This window comes from Heterodontus francisci, chromosome 8, assembly GCF_036365525.1.
Source record: "Heterodontus francisci isolate sHetFra1 chromosome 8, sHetFra1.hap1, whole genome shotgun sequence".
Taxonomy (NCBI): domain Eukaryota; kingdom Metazoa; phylum Chordata; class Chondrichthyes; order Heterodontiformes; family Heterodontidae; genus Heterodontus; species Heterodontus francisci.
Genome location: NC_090378.1, coordinates 98,766,938 through 98,789,721, shown reverse-complemented (window position 1 = coordinate 98,789,721; position 22,784 = coordinate 98,766,938). Strand labels below are relative to the sequence as shown.

The window sequence follows — 22,784 nt, the reverse complement described above, 5'->3', positions numbered from 1 at the left end:
CTGCAACCTGAACTCATGCCCAAAACTACAACAAAGTCTCCGAGTAAAAGCAGGGCTATTTCTCCAGCAAAATCCAGAGTGAAGAATAGTAACATAATACAAATTATGTGTGTAAAATCAATGCCAGTCACTTACAGCAGTGTAGTCTCCAGGCTTGATTGATTGGGGGAATTATTAATTTATCTCCATTCTGTCTGGATATAGTGGTGTCACAATATGTAGCCCCAATGAAGCATAAACTGGCCTGGGAGCTGACTTTAGGTACTTTTAAATTGGTAAAATGTTGTTGGTCATTAGACAGCTGTGATTCTACTGTCAATGGCACCCTTTAATATAAAGGGACCCAAACTTCATGATTCACACAGGATCAGGGACGCACGAGTCAGATTCTATTCCTGCTTCACACACACACTCCCTTATACATGCATGAGAGGCCAATTCCATTGCAGACATCCTGACATTACTCTTCCCAGTTTGTCCGTACACAGTGGCAAAATAGGAATTGCATAAAGCTCAGATCTCCCTTTGCCAACCCGTCCCCAATTAGAACAGGAGAAAATAGCTCGGGGAATTGCAGGAAGGTTCCGAGCGTCCACAAAAGTGCTGCTCTCCCTGGACCCTAACTGGAATATTAAGTGCCATTTGTCTTGTGTGAAGAATACAAAAGCAATTTCCCATTGCTCTTGTCTCTGCTGATGGTAACAACTGACTCTAAATGGTCATGCTTCAGATGTTCTAAGATTTTGTATACAATCAGCAGCTAACTATGCTGAATGCGAATGGAAATGTCAGCAGGCTTCTTCCAGCATTATAAATGCTACCCAATGACTTTCAAATAGAGTGGAGCCTCCATTAGTTACCATCATGGATGTAATGGAAATTGACAGTTAGCCAAGAGCCTCCAACACTGTTCTTACAAGTGCATTATTGCATAGTAACTCCCCAGGCATGGAAACAAAGACATGTATAGTGGGAAATTATAAATACAGAAAATACTCAGCTGCTCAGGCATAATCTGTAGAGAGAAAGATAGCGTTAACATATCAGGTCAATGACCTTCACCTTTAATAGGCCACAAGGTCTGATTGCTGTACAAACACATCCCAGAGTCAATCAGAGGTTAATTGCTTGGAGGCAGGCCCTGAATCCAATGAGTATATTCTCCATGACTGGTGAAACTTCACTGCAAACAGCAGATAATGGTTGTCTTTTAAGACTGACACCAAAATTGGTGTGCTTGATGCAATAGTGTCACTCTAAGTGTCACACTTTCTCTCAGATTATATTTTGTGCCCATGCCTCCCTCAATGTTTTTTTCTGAGTGATGCTTATCATGGAGGGGTACTAATTCATCAGTTGAGTACTGTTCAGCAACAGATTTATTTGACCTAAAGTCTTAAAACTTCCTGGGGTCAAGAGTCAAGTTGAGGCCTCCAAAGGTCACTCATACCCAACTATATACCACACTGGTGGGTCTACCCTGACAGTGGTCCAGCACACACCCGATAATGGTGAAACTAGGTTATCTATGTTCGATAGATACCATTCTGTGAGAACAACATGTCCGGCTATTGCTTAAGTAAGTTGTTGGGGGGTCTACAACCATTGCCCCATTTGCAAAGCTGTGTTTTGGTAAAGACCAGTCAAGGAAAATTCCACACATGACATCAAAGAATGTCAGACAGCATGCAGCCTGACTGAAGTGCAACAGCTCTGCTAACCAAAATCATCTGTGACATAAAATCTTAAACAAAATGACATTAAAACCAGAGATTAAAAGGCAAGATAGCCCAACTGCTTTGTGCTGTGATAATTACTATAAAAACCTCACAGGCACCGACAGATTGCTTCTCTTCATCGAGATTTTGTTTTCTCTGTTGATTATCGTAGGAATTCAGCGGGAGCCTAGTGTTGAAAAAAAGATTGCTCTGACAGAACTGTGAAACTTATGTCAGACTGTACTCGATGCTTTATGGATGTCAACAGGGCTATAAAGCACTTCATGTTAACCAGGGTAAACTCATTAACCATCGTAGCATCAACCATAGCTTTAACTATAACTAGTCCATCAATGCAATTCACCTCTCAATTAGCTAAAAGGAAACAGTACTCGAGGAAGAACGGCATTTCAGTCTAAAAAACTTTGCAAAGATTAAGCTCAATGGAGACTTCTTGTATTGAGGTTGTTATCTGGAAAAGGCTAGATGACATATCCAATAAACTTCTTCTTTTGGCCAGCTGCCCTGAATAAGAAGTAACATATTTCCTGGTACTGGAATGCAACTTAAAAACTCAATGCAATCTGATTTGAAATGCAGGCTGGCAGTCACCTTTCAGTTACATTGGAACTGCAGTTGATTTGCTGGAAATGATGCTAATCCTCAATTAGCTCAATGATAATCGAACAGAGCCGGGCCTGCCACCTACATCATCGTCCAAGGATGTCTGCCATGATCCTGCTTTGTTCAAGAAAATATGACTTTTTATAATTCGTTCATGAGATGTGGCTAGGTCAGTATTTATTGCCCACCCTTAATTGCCCTTGAGAAGGCGGTGGTGAGCTGCCTTCTTGAACTGCCACAGTCCATGGGTTGTAGCTCCACTAACAGTGCTGTTAGGAAGGGAGTTCCTGGATTTTGACCCAGCGACAGTGAAGGATCGGCGATATAATTCCAAGTCAGGATGGTGTGTAGCTTGGAGGGGAACTTGCAGGTGGTGGTGTTCCCATGCAACTGCTGTGCTTGTCCTTCTAGGTGGTAGAGTTCACAGGTTTTGAAGGTGCTGTTGAAGGCGCCTTGGTGCATTGCTGCAGTGCATCCTGTAGATGGTACACTCTGCTGCCACTGTGCTTCAGTGGTAAAGGGAGTGAATGTTAGTGGTGGAAGGGGTGCCAATCAAACAGGCTGCTTTGTCTTGGATAGTGTTGAGCTTCTTGAATGTTGTTGGAGCTGCACCCATCCAGGCAAGTGGAGAGTATTCCATCACACTCCTGACTTGTGCTTTATAGATGGTGGACAGGCAGTGGGGAGACAGGAGGTGAGTAACTCGCTTCAGAATTCCTAGCCTTTGACCTTTTCTTGTTGCCACAGAATTTATATGGCTGGTGAAATTCAGTTTCTGGTGAATAGTAACCCCCAGGATGTTGATAGTGGGGGATTCAGCGATGGTAATGCCATTGAACATCAAGGGGAGGTGGTTAGATTCTCTTTTGTTGGAGATGGTCTTTGCCTGGCACTTGTGTGCCACTTGTCAGCCCAAGCCTGGATGTTGTCCAGGTCTAGCTGCATCTGGACACAGGCTGCTTCAGTTTCTGAGGAATTGCAAATGGTGCTGAACATTGTGCAATCATCAGCGAACAACCCCACTTCTGACCTTATGATGGAGGGAAGGTCATTGATGAAGCAGCTGAAAATGGTTGGGCCTAGGACACTACCCTGAGGAACTCCTGCAGTGATGTTCTGGGACTGAGATGATTGACCTCCAACAACCACAACTATCTTCCTTTTTGCTTGGTATGACTCCAACCAGTGGAGAGTTTTCCCCCTGATTCCCAATTAACTCCAGTTTTGCTAGGGCTCCTTGATGCCAATCTCAGTCAAATGCTGCCTTGATATCAAGAACAGTCACTCTCAGCTCACATCTGGAGTTCAGCTCTTTTGTCCATGTTTGGACTAAGGCTGTAATGAAGTCAGGAGCTGAGTGGCCCTGGCAGGTTATTGCTGAGCAAGTGCCGCTTGATAGCACTGTCAACAACCCCTTCCATCACTTTGCTGATGATCGAGAGTAGACTGATGGGGCGGCAATTGGATTTGTCCTGCTTTTTGTGTACAGGACATACCTGGGCAATTTCCCACATTGTCAGGTAAATGCCAGTGTTATAGCTGTATTGGAACAGTTTGGCTAGGGGCGAGGCTAGTTGTGGAGCAGAAGTCTTCAGTATTATTGCCAGAACCCATAGCCTCTGCAGTATCCAATGCCTTCAGCTGTTTCTTGATATCATGTGGAATGAATCGGATTGGCTGAAGACTGGCATCTGTGATGCTGGAGACCTCAGGAGGAGGCCAAGATGGATCATCTTCTAGCTGAAAACAGATGCAAATGCAGTCTTGTCTTTTGCACTGATGTTCTGTGCGCCCCCATTGTTGAGGATGGGGATATTTGTGGAGCCTCCTCCTCCCGTTAGTTGTTAATTGTCCACCACCATTCACAACTGGATGTGACAGGACTGCAGAGCTTAGATCTGATCCGTTGGTTGTGGGATCGCTTAGCCCTGTCTATCGCATGCTGTTTCCGGTGTTTGGCATGCAAGTAGTCCTATGTTGTAGCTTCACCAGATTGACACCTCATTTTTTGGTATGCCTGGTGCTGCTCCTGGCACACCCTCCTGCACTCTTCCTTGAACCAGGGTTGGTCTCCTGGCTTGATGGTAATGATAGAGTGGGGGATATGCCGGGCCATGAGGTTGAATACAATACAGATTGTGGTTGAATACAATTCTGCTGCTGCTGATAGCCCACAGCGCCTGATGGATGCCCAATTTTGAGTTGCTTGATCTGTCCGCAATCTATCCCATTTAGTATGGTGGTAGTGCCACACAACACAATGGTGGGTATCTCAATGTGAACAAACGATTTCATCTCCACAAGGACTGTGCGGTGGTCACTTCTACCAATATTGTCGAGGACAGATGCATCCATGGCAGGTAGATTGGTGAGGACCCAGTCTAGCAGCTATGTCCTTTAGGACTTAGCCAGCCCGGTCAGTAGTGGTGCTAACCAAGCCACTCTTGGTGATGGGCATTAAAATCCCCACCTACAGTACATTATATGCCCTTGCTAACCTCAACCGAGACGAGCGGGGGTTGGGGTGCGGTAGGTGGTAAGTAGCAGGAGATTTCCTTGCCCATGTTTGACTTAATACCATGAGACTTCATGGGGTCCAGAGTCAATGTTGAGGATTCCCACAGCAACTCCCTCCTTCTCACTGTGCTACCACCTCTGGGGGTGGGGGTGGGGGTGATCAGTGAGTGAGGACAATGTCCCAGACATGACCGTCACCATCCCTGGGACATTGTAAGGTATGATTCCGTGAGTATGACTATGTCAGGCTCTTGCTTGACTAGTCTGTGGGACAGCTGTCCCAATTTTGGCACAAGCCCTCAGATGTTAGGAGGGAGGACTTTGCAGGGTCAACAGGACTGGGTTTGCTGTTGTCGTTTCCAGTGCCTAGGTCGATGCCGGATGATCCATCCGGTTTCATTCCTTTTCTTAGGCTTTGTAGTGGTTTGATACAACTGAGAGGGCTCGCTAGCCATTTCAGAGGGCATGTACAACCACATTGCTGTGGGTCTGGAGTCACATGTAGACCAGATCAGGTAAGGACAACAGATTTCCTTCCCTAAAGGACATTAGTGAACTAGATGGGTTTTTTAACAACAATTGACAATGGTTTTACGAGCTTTTAATTCCAGATTTATTAATTGAATTCAAATTTCACCATCTGCCATGGTGGGATTCAAACCCATGTCCCCAGAGCAGTAGCCTAGGCATCTGGATTATCATCCAGTGACATTACTACTACACCACTGACTCCCCTGATTTGGGCTTAAGCAGCAGAAGACACGGCCACCAATGGCAGCATAAGGGAGGGCAAGGATGTACAAGAGGCCAAAATTGGAGGAAGGGATAGGATACAAATTTAGGGAAGGGAAAGGCCAGGAAGAGATTTAAAGACAAGAATGAGGCTTTTACATTGGAGGCTTGGGCAGGCCAGACTTAACAAAATGAGCTTATGAGGATATTTTGAGGAATTAGGCATTGCAAGAGTTCAATGATCTAAAGCTGCTTTTCTGCAAAAATACACTGCTTTGGATTGCCTGTTGACTTCTGGCTGGTGTAGTATCACCTTGTTATTGTCTTGTTTTGCTGGATAGAAGAGGAAAAGAACAGAGTGAATCTCAAAGCTTTATCTCTTACCATTATCTATGTCTGTGGGAATGAGCAAACTTTTGTTAAGTTGTTGAAATATAATTAAATATCATTCCCCTTTTCCAATTTTCAGCATTAAGCTTTGCTAGATTGCAGTTTAATATTTAAGGTTTCTAGTCTGTAGTTTTATTCCTTTAGATTTATTTCTCATCTCTTAGTATTAAGGAAAAAAAGCAGGGGGCCTGGGCAACGTCAGGAATGGCATAGAAACTGACCCTTTATCATCGGATGATGTCGCCAAAGGACATCATGATGGAGATGAGGACTGTGGGAGCCAAGGATTGATCCTGGGAGTCCACAGAGGTAACACTAGGGAGGCAGGAAGAGAAGCCATTGCTGGAGATGCTGTGGCTACAATTGCATAGGTAAGAGTGGAACTATGCGAAGGCTGACCCACTGAGCTGGACAATGGAGGAGAGACGGCGGAGGAAGAAGTTACAGTAAATCACATCAAAGGTGACAGAGCAGTCAATGAGGGAAAATGCACCATGGTCACAGTCATGCATGATGTCATTGCTATGGAAAGGGAGAAATCTGATGGAGAGATTCAAACATGGAGTTGTGGAAAAGATGGGACATGGATTTGGGAGGAGATAACATAGTCAAAAACCTGGAGAGGGAGGTTGGAGATGGGCAATAATTTGCCTGGGTACAGGGGTTGATTTTTAAAGAGGGGTTAATGATAGCACTTTTGAAAGGAAGGGGGACAGCATGTGAGGAGAAGAAACCATTTATAATGTCAGCTAGCATGGGAGGCCATGAAGGGAAGTTGAATGGTCAGCAGTTTAATTGGAATAGGATTAAAAGGAGCACAGTGCATCTTATGGACCAGATGGGCTTGTAGAGGGCATTAGGGAGATAAGAGGGAAAGTAGAAAAAGGTGCACTTTCAGACCTAGGGGAGGGGAGAGTTCGGTGGGGGTGAGTCTGGAGTTTGGTATGGTCCACAATGAGAAAGGAGGGAAGCAACAGAGGCAGCTTAATAGAGGTCTCAATCTTAGTGACAAAGTCCCTGAGCTCCTCACACTTGCTGTTGAAAGTGAGAGTGGAGGGGGCAGAGTTTACTGAGACCATTTACATGGGAGTTTATCTTTGCTCTTCAGCATAATCCTAGAGTAGAGGTCAGTTTTGGCAGAGAAGGGTGAGGTCCAATCGCACTCAATGTAGTCCAGCCAGATTTTGGTGATAACTAAAACCAATTGTCCGGCAGATACATTCAAGTATGGACCTCTTAGATTTCAGGAGCGAAGATAAGGGTCAATACTAGGGAGAAAAATGGATGGGAGAGTGTAGGGATTTTACTGGGGACAAGGCTGGTGGTGAGGGATTAATTCAGTAGATTGACAGCTGGAGAACTTTTGTGATTAAATGGAAGGTCAGATTTTTCCAGGTGGACACAAAATTAAGTGGGGTTGAAGGGGGTAGGGGAAGGTGGGTGTTGAGAGATGCAAGGAAGTGTCAAGAGATGGTCTTATCTATGATCAAAACCATGGGGGGAAAGAGGCCCTGTGAAATGACAAGGCTGAAGGAGAGGCTGTGAATATGTAGTAAAGAAACTATTGTGTTCAACTGTGTGTTAACATCAGTAAAAGTACAGTCGTATATCCAGAACGGGTTCAACACCAACAATGTATGTTAATTCAGTTTTCTCACAAGGTTGTGTTCTGTAATCGTTCCATGTCTGACGTCATCTGTTTAAACAAAGACTTTTGATATTCATCATAAGTATTTTGTGCCCGTTCAAATTTTAAGAGGAGCATTGATGCTATGTTCAACATTTTTTTAAAAATTAAAACTAAATACAGAGAAAGGCTAGAAACACTCAGCAGGTCAGGCAGTATCTGTGGGAAAGGGGAAAAGAAGAGTTAATGTTTCAGGTAGACATTCCTGAATCCAGCTGAACTTCAAGAGCCAAACTCCCAAGGCTCAAGAGGATATATGTTGAATATCCCCATCATTCAGAATGTGAGGACAGAAGTTGGATGCAATTTTTTCAATGTATCACACATTTAATTCTCTTCTAACTGTGTTCTTTAAGTGCCAAATGCCTCCGATTATATTCTGCTGTGAAGCATGTGGCACCATTATCAGAATATGATAGTACATTGGCTCCAACAGCCTCTTACAATCTATAATTTCAAAATAACTTCTGTCCTACCTTTAACCATAATTAGCATTGCTTTAATCTCATTGAGACTGTGGTATGAAAATATAGGTAGCGATAGGTATCATTTTGTCTTTATTGTTTTGAGATCTGCAAACAAGTTAAGCTTTGCTCTTGTGGCTTATCCTGTAATTATATTTAGGGTCTTCTTCTGCAGTTCCACACAAGCTCTGATGAAAGGTCACAGACCTGAAACATTAACTCTGATTCTCTCTACATGGATGCTGCCAGACCTGCTGAGTAGTTCCAGCACTTTGTTTTTATTACAGATTTCCAGCATCTGCAGTACTTTGCTTTTACTTATATGAAATATTAGTACCGTTTAGTCTTCGTACTGAAGCCTCTAAAATTCTGATGGCAAAAAGTTTACCATGGATTCGCAATTTGCTGTCACACGGCATAGTGGTGTTGAGTGGCCAGTTTGCTTACACCAGGAATTTCTGGCCTGCAAACCAGGAATTCTCCACTACATGTCCAATTAATAGCAGCTCTGAGAAATTGCTGCGGAACACGCAGTCGCAACATTCTAAACTTCCCCCTAAAGATTCTACTTTCCCTTTCACAGAGATGTGTTGTGGTTTTAGGTAAGTGTGCAGTTATAAATCATTTCTCAGGGTGGTCAGTGGACCACAGAATGGGACAGAAAAACAAGTTCTGTTCTTCAATGCTGTTGACTTGTATAAGGGCTCTTTAAAGCTCGGTGAATTGAAGAGATGAAATGATGTGTAACTTTATGGGAGGATACGTTCAGAGTAATGCCTGGAATTCCTGACTGACAGTCCACTCCTTCAGAATCAGTTGTTTTGAAATACAAAATAGAACCACAAATCTTTTTGCAGGGAAAATAAAAATCAGTAATTGCAAATTTGTCCTTGTGATTATGTTGGTGTTTTAAAAGAATTTTGTATTTGACATGCTCAACCAGTATGTCCAATGACTTCTCCAATAGAATGAGTAAATACACTGGTGTGGTACTGCACTAAACCATGGAGGACGAAGATTCAGTGCCTGGTGTTTGTTAAATTAGCTGATCTAATAGCACAACAATAACACGATAGCACAATAACAGCACAACAACAGCTGGAGCCAGCACAGTCCTGAAAGGGAAAGGAAAGAAAATCAGGAGGAAAGAATTGTACATTTTTAATTTGGCATTTCTACCAATTACTGCTTTTACTTCCAGCATTTGCAGTTTTATTTCTATTAGTACAATTTATGATGAACATTTAGAAAGCTACAGTGTAAGCGGAGTTGATGTTTCAAGTTTACCAAGCTTATGACTGACATAATAGTTTGGCACAGATTTTGTGGTCAGCAGTTAAGGAATGACACTCTCCGTGCACTATGCTGACAGCGGCCCAGAGATTTTTTGTGGGCTTTTGAGCAGAGACTTGCTGCCATCCAGCGGAGTGCCCTCTACAGGGCATCTGTGGTTTGTGTGAACAGGACCAGCAACAGAGAGGCTCTTCAACCAATCAGATTGAAGAATTCTAACTGAGACATGCAAACTCCAAACCAGGAAGTATAAACCAGGAATTATAAATTAGATTTAAAAATGTACTGAAAGAAAAATAAAAGACGATGAAAGTAATATGGGATTAAGAGAGAGGGGTAAAACAGACAGACAGAAAAAGTTTTTAAAAATTAAATGTCCAACACTGATTAGATTCTGAAGGAATGATTCCACACTTGTAAAACTAAATTTTCAATGCCAGAGAGGTTGTTTGGTAGTAATTATGGTTTATCACACTATTGAAAAGTCACTGAATGAACCAGCCCTAACTTTTTCTGGTGTGTTTCGTTGGTAACTAGTGGGAAAGTACAGCAAGTTCATGCCGTTGCATGGATTTCAATTTCGAGTCTATCGATGAGATGCTGTTGTAGCGCAGCCTGTGTAGGAGCAGCATAATTCAGACCGTAACTTCCAGCTTGCCATGTTTAACTGCATAAGTGCATATTGTGGAAGTTGCTGTATAATTTACTCCATAATAACGGTGAGCGTTGTTAGCTTCACCATTAGTCTCAATGAAAAATCCAGGCCAATCTATTCAGCATTCTCACCTTAAATGTCATCATTTATTTTGTGCCTATTACAACTTATTCTCAGACTCTTAACAGATATTAAAGGGCTGAAACTTCAATAGATTTGATAAATTAAGTAACCGTTCATTCACAATGCATATACTAACATTTACAACAGGGTTTTAGTTTATTTTAGAAATGATTTTCTGGCTGGTGCTGTAACAATGCCAATAGGTTAGAGAACTGTATTGTTATTATTTATAAATTTATTCTATTTTTTACCCCTGGCTAACTAAAGTTGCTGGGGTTGATTTTGAGTGGCCCTCACCTGGTGTGAGCAGGGTGGTGAGGCTCTCAAATTAGGGCAGGCGACCTTAGCACTCCATTAACAGCAGCGACTCCGTCAACTCCATTTTGAAAGGGTCCTATCACTGGGTGTCCACAGCGCCTGCCTGATAGAGGTGAACGGCTCCTTTTAAATATGAAAATCTGAGGGCTATGATGTCAATAGGACCCAGATCACCATTTCAGTAGGAACTGGCCAGACCTGGCACCAATCAGTTTCCAAACAGTTCCACGAGTGATGGAAAAGAGTGGCTCTAAAGATAAGCCTTGAACTACTTATGCGAATCCTGGAGGGGCAGAAGTGCACAGAAATATTGTAGCCGTTACTGCCCTTCCCTGAAATCGCAATCTCCCCCGCAGCGACTTACATTCCTGGTGGCTTCAGTCCGGTGAGCTGTGTTCGGGTGACTGGTTGGCACTTGCAGCTAGCCTGTTGATTGAGGATGGAGCCTCAAAATTATGGGCCACAAACACACTCCACCAGTAGAATTCCAGATATGCAGCCGATCTTCCTGTACTTTGCCCTGCTGCTGCCACATGTGAGCCAAGGCAGTGGACATCAACAGGCAACTCGACCCCTAGGGCATCGCGACAAAGATCGATCCTTTCTTTACCCAGGATTCACTCACGCACTTTGAGGCACGGTTCACTGCATAGTTACCGGAAGTGGGAACATCCTGGTTGAGGGCAGCTAATTGAATAAAAAGCTGGTATCAGTAAAATTGTCCATGAAGCTGTTGGATTTTGGCAAAATCCCATCTAGTTCATTAATGTCCTTCTGGGAAGAAAGTCCATTGTCTTTATCCTGTCTGACCTATATGTGATTCCAGTCACACACCAATGGGGTTCACTCTTACATATAACTTGCAAGCCAGGGCAACTAGAGATGGACAATAGATGCCAGCCTTGCCAGGGATGTTCACATCCTGAATGAAAATAAAGCTTGGATAGAATCAGACAGCACAAAAGGAGGCCATTCAGTCCATCGTGCTTGTGCTGGTTCTTTGAAAGAGCTATCAAAAGTAGTCTCATTCCTTCCCTGTAGCCCTGTGTTGAATCAGGGAATTTTTAAAGTTTGTTTTAACTGATATGGGAATAATTTGAGGGAATGTCAATATTTCTTTTCTATCTTTTTGGCGTACCAGAGTAGCAATGCAATAGCATTCAACAAGAAACTTGCGAGAGTTTTTCAAATAGGTTGCTGATACTATCTGTCAAGGTGATACTTTAAATTACTTTATTCGCTACACATCCTTTTCTTTATTAGTCGAGGTATAGAATACCAGAGCAGGGAGGTTATGCTGGAACTGTATAACTCATTGATTAGGCCACAACCTGAGTACTGTGTGCAGTTCTGGTCACCTCATTACAGAAAGGGTACAGAGGAGATTTACGAGGATGTTGCCAGGACTGGAAAAATGCAGCTATGAGGAAAGATTGGATTGGCTGGAGTTGTTCTCCTTGGAACAGAGAAGGCTGAGGGGAGATCTGATTGAAATGTACAAAATTTTGAGGGGCCTGGGTAGAGTGGATGGGAAGGGCCTATTTACCTTAGCAGAGAGGTCAGTGACTAGGGGGCATAGATTTAAAGTAATTGATAGAAAGATTAGAGGGGAGATGAGAAAATATTTTTTCACCCAGAGAGTGGTGACGGTCTGGAACTCACTGCCTGAAATGGTAGTTGAGGAAGAAACCCTCAAATCATTAAAAAAAAATCTGGATATGCACCTCAAATGCCATAATCTGCAGTGCTACGGACCAAATGCTGAATTTGGGATTAAAATGGGTGGAACGTTTTTCGGCTGTCATAGACACAATGGACCAAGTGACCTTATTCTGTGCTGTGAAATTTCTATGATTTTATGATTCTAAACAGCCTAGAACCATACTTATATATAAATTCCACCTTTTGTTTAGTGCTGTCAGAAAAGCACCTTTTCTTTTACTTGGAAAGTAAGATCAATGTGTTTACTAATCTATTGATTTTAAATTCTAAGTCTTTTTTTACCCAATGATGATTTTATCTATATTTTTCCGTAGGGTTGCCACGGACCACAACATTGACAACACAACAGCGATACTGCGGGAATGGTTAAGGAATGTTCAGCAAGCCTACCACTATGTGGAATGGAGGCCAATGGATGAGCCCAAGTGAGTCATCTCCTTTGCACAGCCACCTCAGTCAATGCTTGTTCTCTTGTTTTATTTACAGCCATATTTTAGATGACTTCCAAATATTTTCACAGAAACCTCGTTCAACAAGGCCTCTGTGCAATTGATGTTAGAAAATGTGCCTTTAAAATAGAAGAGAAATTAAAGGGGCACTGCCTTCATCAAATAAAGTGTTGGGCGGAACTTTACTTTAACACTCTGAGGTAGATGACGTCAGCACTGTGCACAAGCGTGCAACATCATCATGCCAAAAGTGGCTTTACAGCCTCTTGTTCTTTTCAAATATCGATCAGGAATGCCAAACACCCTATTTTTAAGGAAGGCAGGATACCTGTAAGATTTATTGTGTCAGACACCAACGTACCCTCTAATTTATTTCGGAGTGCGTGAGCAGTTTGTTTAAGTGTTCAGCCCCTTTAAATTTTTCCATGTGACCACGCACGGTAACTTAAAGGGCCCGACATTTGCGCGGTGACTTTCAGGTTGCTACGCGGCCAAGTGACTTAGAGGAACATTCCCAACTCATTTAGGCATGAGTAACTCACCTCATTTCAAAACATGAACTATATTTATTTGGATGCTAACAATAAATACAAGGAAGGGATTGGTGCAATCTTCATTCAGAATATCAGGAGGCAGTGCGGGACCAAACCCGACAGTCAGATCGAATGAGAGTCAGCAGAGTGGCCAGAAAAAGCCATGGCAAGTATTTTTATTTAAGTTTTCTGTGGAATCTGCGTGGGCGAGGAGGAGCAGAACCTCTGCCAAATGTGAATCCGGTGATAAAACTGTCGGGCCCGGAGTGAGGAGATTCCTGGCTGTCCCTCAGGTTAAAATCGGGGCTTAAGTTCTGGGAAAGCATGTGTATGAGTAGGAAATGATAACATAGTCTCTATCACTAGAATTTACTTATAGCTGTTATGTCATTTATAATATTGACTGCCTATACTTTTGACGCTCATCACCTCTACAGTAAGATCTTTATTCTATAGATAATGCGCAACTCCACTTCCACTACAGTGAACTGTCATGACAAGCACTGCACCTCTGAATCCGCTATTCTATAAAGACCTATCTGTCCTGGATTATATTGGAACATCAAGAAGCTGTGGCAACGGTTGTCAAGCAATGGGAAAATGCCAGAAGGAGAAACACGTTGCAAACCTGTTTAAACATTCAGAGTTGAGTTTATTTTCAAAGCGTGACCTCGCTCAGAATTGTTCCTATTTTTAAACCAAAATGAAAACTCATCACTGCTAATGGATGGCACTTGGCAACTTGTGCTTGAGTTATAGCTCCTGCTTGATGAGACTGTAGCTTGCGGAATACATTTTTATTTTATAAGAACAGCTCCAGTATATTGTGCACGTTGTTATTTCATGTTGCTTATGGTACTGTCCTCTTCATCCATGTGCTCCTAGCTCACACTGGTCGCAAAATTCAGCTCCATAGCACCTGTAGTTTTGGCACTACAGGGGCCGTTTTGGTACCAAACAGGTGACCACTATGCATGTTGTTCTGGCACAGCCTCTTCCAGGCACCATTTTAATGAGGGTGTGTATTAGGAGCATGTGTCGCAAGTATGGAGAGTAGGCAGATCATGCCGTCAGTCAGTGTGTGATGCTGATTTGACACCAGCGCTGCCATTTCCAACCTCGCTACTCGGGCTAATGCTCTCTCTTAAACATACAACTGAATATATGTTTAGCAGCAGGAAGGAACCTCCCATTAGTGCTGTTTGAGGCGATTGTCAACTATGCTCAGGTTAGTTATTGACTGATTTCTACTGTCTCTTCAGAGTTTGTAGAAGTGCCTAGAGTTTTTTACTGCCATTTAAAATTGGTGAAGTCGACAGGGAGTGGTGTTGCATGTGCTGAGGGCCTTGGTTCAGACTTCAAGGGTTCTGGTCAGACCACTGGCTCCCAGTCATGTGTTCAGTAAATTTCCATCCTCCTTGGCCTACAGCATGACAGGGAGCAAGGTGGATACAAAATTGGCTCAGTGGCAGAAAACAAAGGATAATTGTTGACGGGTGTTTTTGCAAATGGCAGGCTGTTTCCAGTGGCATTCTGCAGGGCTCAGTACTGGGTCCCCTGCTTTTTGTGGTATATATTAACAATTTGGATGGAAAAGTAGGGGGCATGATCAAGAAGTTTGCACATGACACAAAGATTGGCCATGTGGTAGATAGCGAGGAGGATAGCTGAAGGCTGCAGGAAGATATCGATGGACTGATCAGGTGGACAGAAAAGTGGCAAATGGAATTCAACCTGGAGAAGTGTGAGGTGATACATTTGGGGAGGTCAAACAAGGCAAAGGAATGCACAATTAATGGGAAAATACTGAGAAGTGTAGAGGAAGTGAGGGGCCTTGGTGTGAATGTCCACCAATCCCTGAAGGTAGCAGAACAGGTCGATAAGGTGGTTAAGAAAGCATATGGAATCCTTTCCTTTATTAGCCGAGGTATAGAATATAAGAGCAGGGAGGTTATGCTGGAACTGTATAACTCATTGGTGAGGCCACAACTTGAGTACTGTGTGCAGTTCCGGTCACCTCATTACAGAAAGGATATAATTGCACGAGAGAGGGTACAGAGGAGATTTACAAGGATGTTGCCCGGACTGGAAAAATGCAGCTGTGAGGAAAAATTGGATAGGCTGGGGTTCTCCTTGGAACAGAGAAGGCTGAGGGGAAATTTGATTGAAATGTACAAAATGTGAGGGGACTGGATAGAATGGATTTAAAGGGCCTATTTACCTTAGCAGAGAGGTTAGTGACTAGGGGGCATATATTTAAAGTGATTGGTGGAAAGATTAGAGGGGAGATGAGGGAAGATTTTTTCACCCGGGGTGGTGGGGGTCTGGAACTCACTGCCTGAAAGGGTGGTAGAGGCAGAGACCCTCAAATCATTTAAAAGGTGTCTGGATATGCACCTCAAGTGCCGTAACCTGCAGGGCTATGGACCAAATGCTGGAAGATGGGATTAGGCTGGGTGGCTCATTTTTCGGCTGGCACAGACACGATGGGCCAAGTGGCCTGTTGCTGTGACGTAAACTTTCTACTATTCTATGATTCTATGGATGAGCAGAGGCAACATGGAGGAGGGCAAGCTGCTGCAAGAGGGAAGAGGAGGAGGGGAAAGAAAGGCTCTCAGCAGGAGGCCTTATCAACCTAGGGTCTTCTGGGAGTATTTCTCTTTCTTCAACGTAAGCTAGGATCAGTGTGTGTGACTTCTCCACCTTCTGAAGGAGGTGCTTATGGAAATCTGCCACCTCTTATAACCAGATCTGCAGCCTCAGAGCAGGGTAAGGACAGTGCTGCCAGTGGCTGTGAAGGTGTCCATGGCCCTGAATTTTTTCGTGTGGGGTTACTTTCAGGCTGAAGCAGGCATCATCTCTTAATGTCCCCTGGTTTGGCTGTCGGTTGCTACATGAGTGAGGTGATGGACGCACTTTATGTCAGGAGAAGGGAGTGCATTGCATTCTGTCTGACCAGACAGAAGCAGCGAAGCGTGCACATGGCTTCACCAGGATAGCAGGGTTCCCTATGGTGCAGGATGCCATTGATTGTACACACTTTGCTTTGTGGGTGTCGCATCTAAATGCATAGATGTACCACAACCACAAAGGGTTCCCCTCTCTGTGCAGTTGGTATGTGACCACACTCAGGAGATCATGCTGATAAATGCCCTGTATTCTGGCAGCAGTCAAGATGTCTTTATTTTGCGCCAATCTGCTGGGCCACCATGTCAAACCAAAGGGTGGCTGCTGGCCATCAGGGCTATCCACTGACCACCTGGCTTATGACATTGGTGTGCATCCTATGCACAGGTGGGCAGAATGCATATAAAGAAAGCCATGTTTGCCATGTGAAACATCATAAAGCAGATCATTGGGATGCTGAAGCAATGGCTCCGCCGCCTGGACCATTTTGGAGGAGCCCTCGCCATAGCATGTGTCACGATTAGTCATGGTCTGCTGTATCCTGCACAACCTCAACATCATGAGGGCACAGCCCTTTCCACCAGGGATCAGGTGAGCGACTGAGGAGGAGGAGCAGGAGGAGGGCAGGAGGCAAATAACGTATCCCCCTTCCAACCAGGCTGTCTGTGATCGCTTCATCCAACTGCAGTACCAGTGAGCATAGCCCCAATTCTCCATTCACCAACAGTCCCACACCTTAGTGACCATCACAGTGTCCTCTTAGAAACAATGTGGAAATTAAAACCACCACAAAACAACCATTGCAAACCAACCTTATCAAGCAAAACATCTAATATTCCAAACAAAAGTCAACTGATCACCCTCGTGCATTTCCTTAGTGCCTGTATTGCAGATGCTTTGCCTGTCCTAGAGCTCCTATGCAGTGCTACCACTGTAGCTGCAGCATGGCTGGTGGAAAGCTGCTGACTTTGACTGGGGGGTCTTCTTGGAGGATACTCTCCAGCATCTCTGGGTCTAGAAGGCCCAGCTTCCGACTGCACTATCTTGGTATGGGCAGCAGCTGTCTGGGCTGGCTGGCGGACAGGAAACATCAAGGGCACTGGCAGAGTGGCACTGGTAAAAAGACAAATTCTGTCATCCTGCGAGAGGACAGCAAGTTTGCATTCCATGGAGCCACTGCCACTCTCCCAGGAGAGTGTCTCAGCAATCCGACTAATGCATTGGAGCACAGATTGCTGGACTGCTGTGACACTGTAAGCCCCATTGAGCACAAGTACCCGTAGCCATGGTGGCTGCAGTCTGAGCCTGCATGGCACCAAGCTGAGCTGGCATGGTCTCAGTCTGAGTTTCAACTTCAACACTCAAATGCTAGGTGCCTTCTGTTTGTGCTGCAATGGAAGCTCAGACATCAGCCATCATTGTGCTTACCCAGCAGCCTTTTTTTTATGTGCACTATCAAAGTCCTCATCTGAGTCCTCTGCAGCAGAACCCGTGTCTTAAATTGCCCTCCAGTGAGTTGGTACCTGTGCTACCCTTTGCGTTTGCTGCAGGCCCCTTGTGCTTGGTGTCTCACCACGTGCAGATCCTGCCTCTATTTTACCCTCTAAAGTACAAGCTGTGCCAATTTCTGAGCTGGTGGCTGCGAATGTGAGATTGAGTGACAATATTTCATCATCAGTCTCTTTTTCATCTTGGACTTCAAGCTCACATAACACAGCCTGGCCAGGTGGCAGTTCTTGGGTATCTGAAATGGGAAAAGCACAAGCATAGGATAGTGGGAGAGAAAGCAAGTGGTGCACATTTACATCATCTGCAGCTCTAAATCAGAAGAGATCGTGGGATAAGGGGGAAGTGGGATGTAGTGTATTAGCTAGGAACATCTGCAATTGTTTCAGCCCCACCACTGGCCATGACTTTAGTCATGGCTACTCCAATGATTGTAAGCACTATCTCCTCCATCAAGGTTATTACAGTCAAGTAAGGAGGGGTTGAACGGCTTCCCTCTTTTCCCTCTCTTTGTTTGACCACACAGGTTTAATTCTTTCTTAAAGCGGACGTACTGGCCAATAGGTGTTTGATTGCTTGCTATGATCATGACAAGAACCAATTGGACAGGTTTTCTTGAGTTTAACAAAGAAAGAGGTTAACTTTATTGCACCTAAACCGAACTAATAAAAATAATAAACAACGTGCCAACTTTCACTCACGCACACAAATAGATTACAGATTGGGGAAATGCAGGTTGGTTGAGTTAGAATCCATATAAAAGTGGGTATACAGTCTGTGGCATTTGGTGATTTGACTGGCTTCCAGCTGAATTCAGTGGTCCTGAGGCTTTTAGTTTGAAGAGGTAGATGATTAGTTCAGTGGGTCTTTTGGAGACAGCAATGAGGATGATTTTCTCCAACGGGGTTTCTGATTGTAGCTGGAATATGCAAAGGTGGTCAGTCAACAGGCAGGATTTGAAAGTTTTCAAGCTGGAATAGAGAGAGAGAGAGAGAGCACGAGAGCAAGAGACCCCTACTCAGGTCTGCACGTGTAAAGCCCAGTTGCTTTTCCTCTGCTGCAGAGAAAACACCAGATGGGAAGGGACTTGTCACGTGACAGTCACTCAGTGATTCAAGCATAGCATTAGCAGTATTTCTTCTTGCTAAAAGAAAGAGCACAAATAATTCCCTTAAACTTCCTGGGTCTTGGTTCTTGCTGGGCAATTAGCAGACATTTCATCTCCCTCCTCACATTCCTTGCATGTAGAATACAATGTTGCAAATTAGGTAACCATCCTAAGCTGATAGCAAAGTCATCTTTTTTAAATGTCTTTTAAAAAATGCAGATCTCCAGCTAGTGGATTAAATAAAATTATCATTCAACAAAGCACATTGGCATAACAACATACAGCTATGCCTATACCCACTGGTTACGTGCTGCAGCCCCCGGTTATATGCCACCTTGTCCTGCAAGAGAGAGGAAAGTGTGTCAGTGCATGTGGAGTAATGTGTTTGGTTGATGTGCCTGTCATAGTTGAATAGCTGGCAGTGTGTGCAAGCTGTCAGATGTGGGTGTGAGCCTTGCAATAGTATAAAGTGTGTGATGATGAGGTGAAGTTTATTTATTTTATTCAGAGATACAGCACTGAAAGAGGCCCTTCAGCCCACCGAGTCTGTGCCGACCATCAACCACCCATTTATACTAATCCTACACTAATCCCATATTCCTACCACATCCCCACCTGTTCCTATATTCCCTTACCACCTACCTATACTAGGGGCAATTTATAATGGCCAATTTACCTATCAACCTGCAAGTCTTTTGGTGGTGGGAGGAAACCAGAGTACCCGGCGAAAACCCACGCAAACACAGGGAGAACTTGCAAACTCCACACAGGCAGTACCCAGAATTGAACCCGGGTCGCTGGAGCTGTGAGGCTGCGGTGCTAACCACTGCACCACTATGCCGCCCGATGAAAGGTATGAGTTGTGGCTGATCGAGAATGTTGGTAGGTGAGTGAAGGGTGGTGGTGAATGGAGGAGTGTGTGAGGCTTGTTATGAATGCTCGAACTTGTTGCATGATTATGTTTTTATAACTGTGGTTTTTGATGTAGTTTAAGATGGAGTGAGATAAGTCAGGTGACCTCACATCAACTCTGCTTATAGACAGGGATCTTAGTTACCAGGACAACAAAGAACCCAGATCAACTACCTTTTTTAACAAGCAGAGACTGTAGGGGTATAACACCTGAAGAATAAGGGGTTTCACATTCCCAAACTTTCAGATCTTAAACAAGGAGACAGTGACTCTGAGAATGTCAATGTGAATTGCCATTGCTAACACCTGGAACCAATGGAAAGCCCGGGTGGCTCTGCTGTAGCCAGACTTGTGGACTTTGCATATTGGAAAAGGAAAATTGGCTATTGACTTGTGATTCAAGATAAATTCAACCGATTTTCAGAGGCAAGCGGAAGATCAGAGGTGACCGCCTCAGAGAGAAGAGAGAGAGGAGGAACACCTACTGTCAAAAGACTGATACAGCAAAAGATTGCGAAGACTTGAAAGTTGAGGTTTGTGGAGAAGTAAAAGACCAACACGATCTCCAGAGGTCACCTTATTCACGGAAAGCCATGTTGAAAGTGCTTGAAAGAAGTGAGAGAAGAGGACATTGACTTTGAGAAAGGTCTGGGAGATCCAACCCATTGCAACTGGGAGGAGTTTGGGACTTTTAACCGCAAAGAGTTTGCCATCAAGGAGGACAGTGTAACATATAAGTGTGGTGTGAGGTTTTCAAGCGTTTTAATAGGTTAAGAAAGTACCTTTTCTCTATAATTTGGGGTATCAGCTACTTACCGAGTACTATTTAGTTAATGGCGATTTTTAGTTTAGTTATAAAAGTCTTAAAATGTGAAATCTTGTCACGTAATTCTTTGAATTGGTCTGGGGGCTTCATATCTCATGTTTTAACATTAATGGTCTCACTGAGATCGTTACAGGCTAGTGATTTATTTGTAAGGATATGGCATTTGAGGATGAATTCACTGACTTTGACCATTTGTGTGAAGTCATTAAACTTCTTTCTGCATTGCATTGAAGTCCTTGGGGTGAGATTGCTGGCACTGACAACAATGGCTGTCTGTTCTCATTTCCTTCTTAGTGTCTGTCTGGAGGGCCTACTGGCTCCCTGTGGGTAGAGGAATTCTCTCCTCCTGTCCTCCTCCTGAACCAAGGCCTCCAATGCTGCACAGAGAACCTTGGAGCAAGCTCTCTGCCCTGTTCCACCATTTTCACTCTCTTCTTCCTGCTCAGAATGTAACCAGTTCCAGCATATGATGCAGCTAGAATGCACCTCCTCTTTGAGAGGTGTCAGCTAGCTTTAAGTGGTGCTATCCTTGCACAAACTTGGGCTGCTGCTGAGGCATGCAGTCAGTTTACAGCGCATTTAGCATAGAGTGAAACCTCCAAGAACAGATGTGCCTACATAACGGAGAAATACCACACAGGCCTCTGGTAACTGCTGGAGTTATATCTACCTGCTTCCCAGCCAGGCCAATGGGGAATCTACAGTGCAAACTGAAAACGAGGAAGAGAATGAACAAGAAGGATCAAGTAATATCAAAGGTTAGATATACTTAGGATCAATTTTGTCTTTTAATAAGTATAAAACATAGATAAATAACACAGCTTCTGTCCTATATAAATGGGACGTTCATTCAATCAGTGTCATACCTGTTTAACCTCATTACGATCTATTAATCTAAACATTATAAAGAACAGTCAGTGATTAAAAAGTACTGCACAAAAATGTACAATAGTGCAAACATTTTGATGGAAAAGCTACTTGTGTAATGAAGAGACCACTTCCACTTAACTGTCATGCCTTCCTTTCCATTTATCATATTTGTTATGACTTATTCTAATTCCACTTCTGCACAGGTCAAAACATATATTTAAATTTTTCCCACCTACCAATATGGTCAATCATAGACTCTATTTTTATCCCAGAATAAAATGCACCAACCAGGTTTCTTTAATAAACAACAAAATTATCTCTTTATTATAAAACAAATCTGAACCAGTAATGAAGCACAGCATAAACACACAGATCGAAATATAAATGTTCCTTTTTACCTTAGCGCCTCACACACCCACACACACACACACACACAGGTTAACCAAAAAAACCAGAGATTTACTATTTGGAGCTCTTATTACAAAAAAAGGAAAAAATTGGCCAAATACTTGCTAATTCTTGAAGATATAAGAGAAGATATGAAAATATGTCAGAAGTCCTTTTCTGGTTTGGCGTCCCAAATACATATAGACAGCTATCACTGGGATCTTCCTAGAACAGTTCTTGACAGGTGATGTTGAAGATCAGTTTGAGCCGGCTTTCCAGGGAAAATGCAGCAACAGAGGTTTCAGGCAGTTTCTTACAATTGCTTCTCAGCTTCTCAAGAGATTGAAAACTGGCAGGCTTATCGAAGAGCTGGAACAGACTGAGGTGGGGCCTGCTCCCTTGGCAAGTTTTCTCCAACTGTCTTTTTAAACCATTGTCTATATCCTGACTCACTGTCCAAAGTGAAACCATAAACAATGCCACAAGAATCAAGCCTCCTGACCCCAATCAATCTTAACCTGTCACTTCTTTGTAAACATCTATCCCTAAGTCAAAAACTACCCTTGCTGGGTAATTATTTGAAAACGGGTGCCTTCCAGTAACTGTTTACAATCCAGACCTCTCAGTGACCCTTGTAAAAAAAAAAAAATCCATTTCAGTTTTAAAATACAAATCCTCATAATTTAAATTAAAAATGGAAGCACTCGTAAAATATTGGAAGGACAGGCCAAGTAGGTACAACTAATAAGAGTAGCAAACTAGTATAACCCAATGTAAAACAATGCAAAGCAGGTTGGACCATTGGAGAGAATGTGTGAGCAGTTAATCGTAGATTACACACCTATAGAACATGGTGCCTCCAACCTAAATTTAATGAGGGGGCACTGAGTGTTAATCATCCTCTTGATTCATCTGGCAAGTTGCTTAATATCATTGAAAGTGAGAATATGGTAGATGCCATCAGAGGCTTAATATCCTAGGGCAATTCATTTCAATGGGCCCAGTGATCTTTTCTCATCTTTGAATGAAGGGCTGCCTGCATT

The 22,784-nt window shown here is 43.5% G+C and overlaps 1 protein-coding gene across 1 annotated transcript in view; it reads left to right on the top strand.

The window, feature by feature from the left end:
- LOC137373055 (procollagen galactosyltransferase 2-like) overlaps positions 1-22,784 on the top strand; it is a 245,203-nt gene that overhangs the window by 152,175 nt on the left and 70,244 nt on the right. Inside the window, exon 2 of the mRNA XM_068037824.1 lies at positions 12,558-12,668. Coding sequence (XP_067893925.1) covers positions 12,558-12,668 — 111 coding nt within the window. The remainder of the gene's footprint in view (positions 1-12,557; positions 12,669-22,784) is intronic.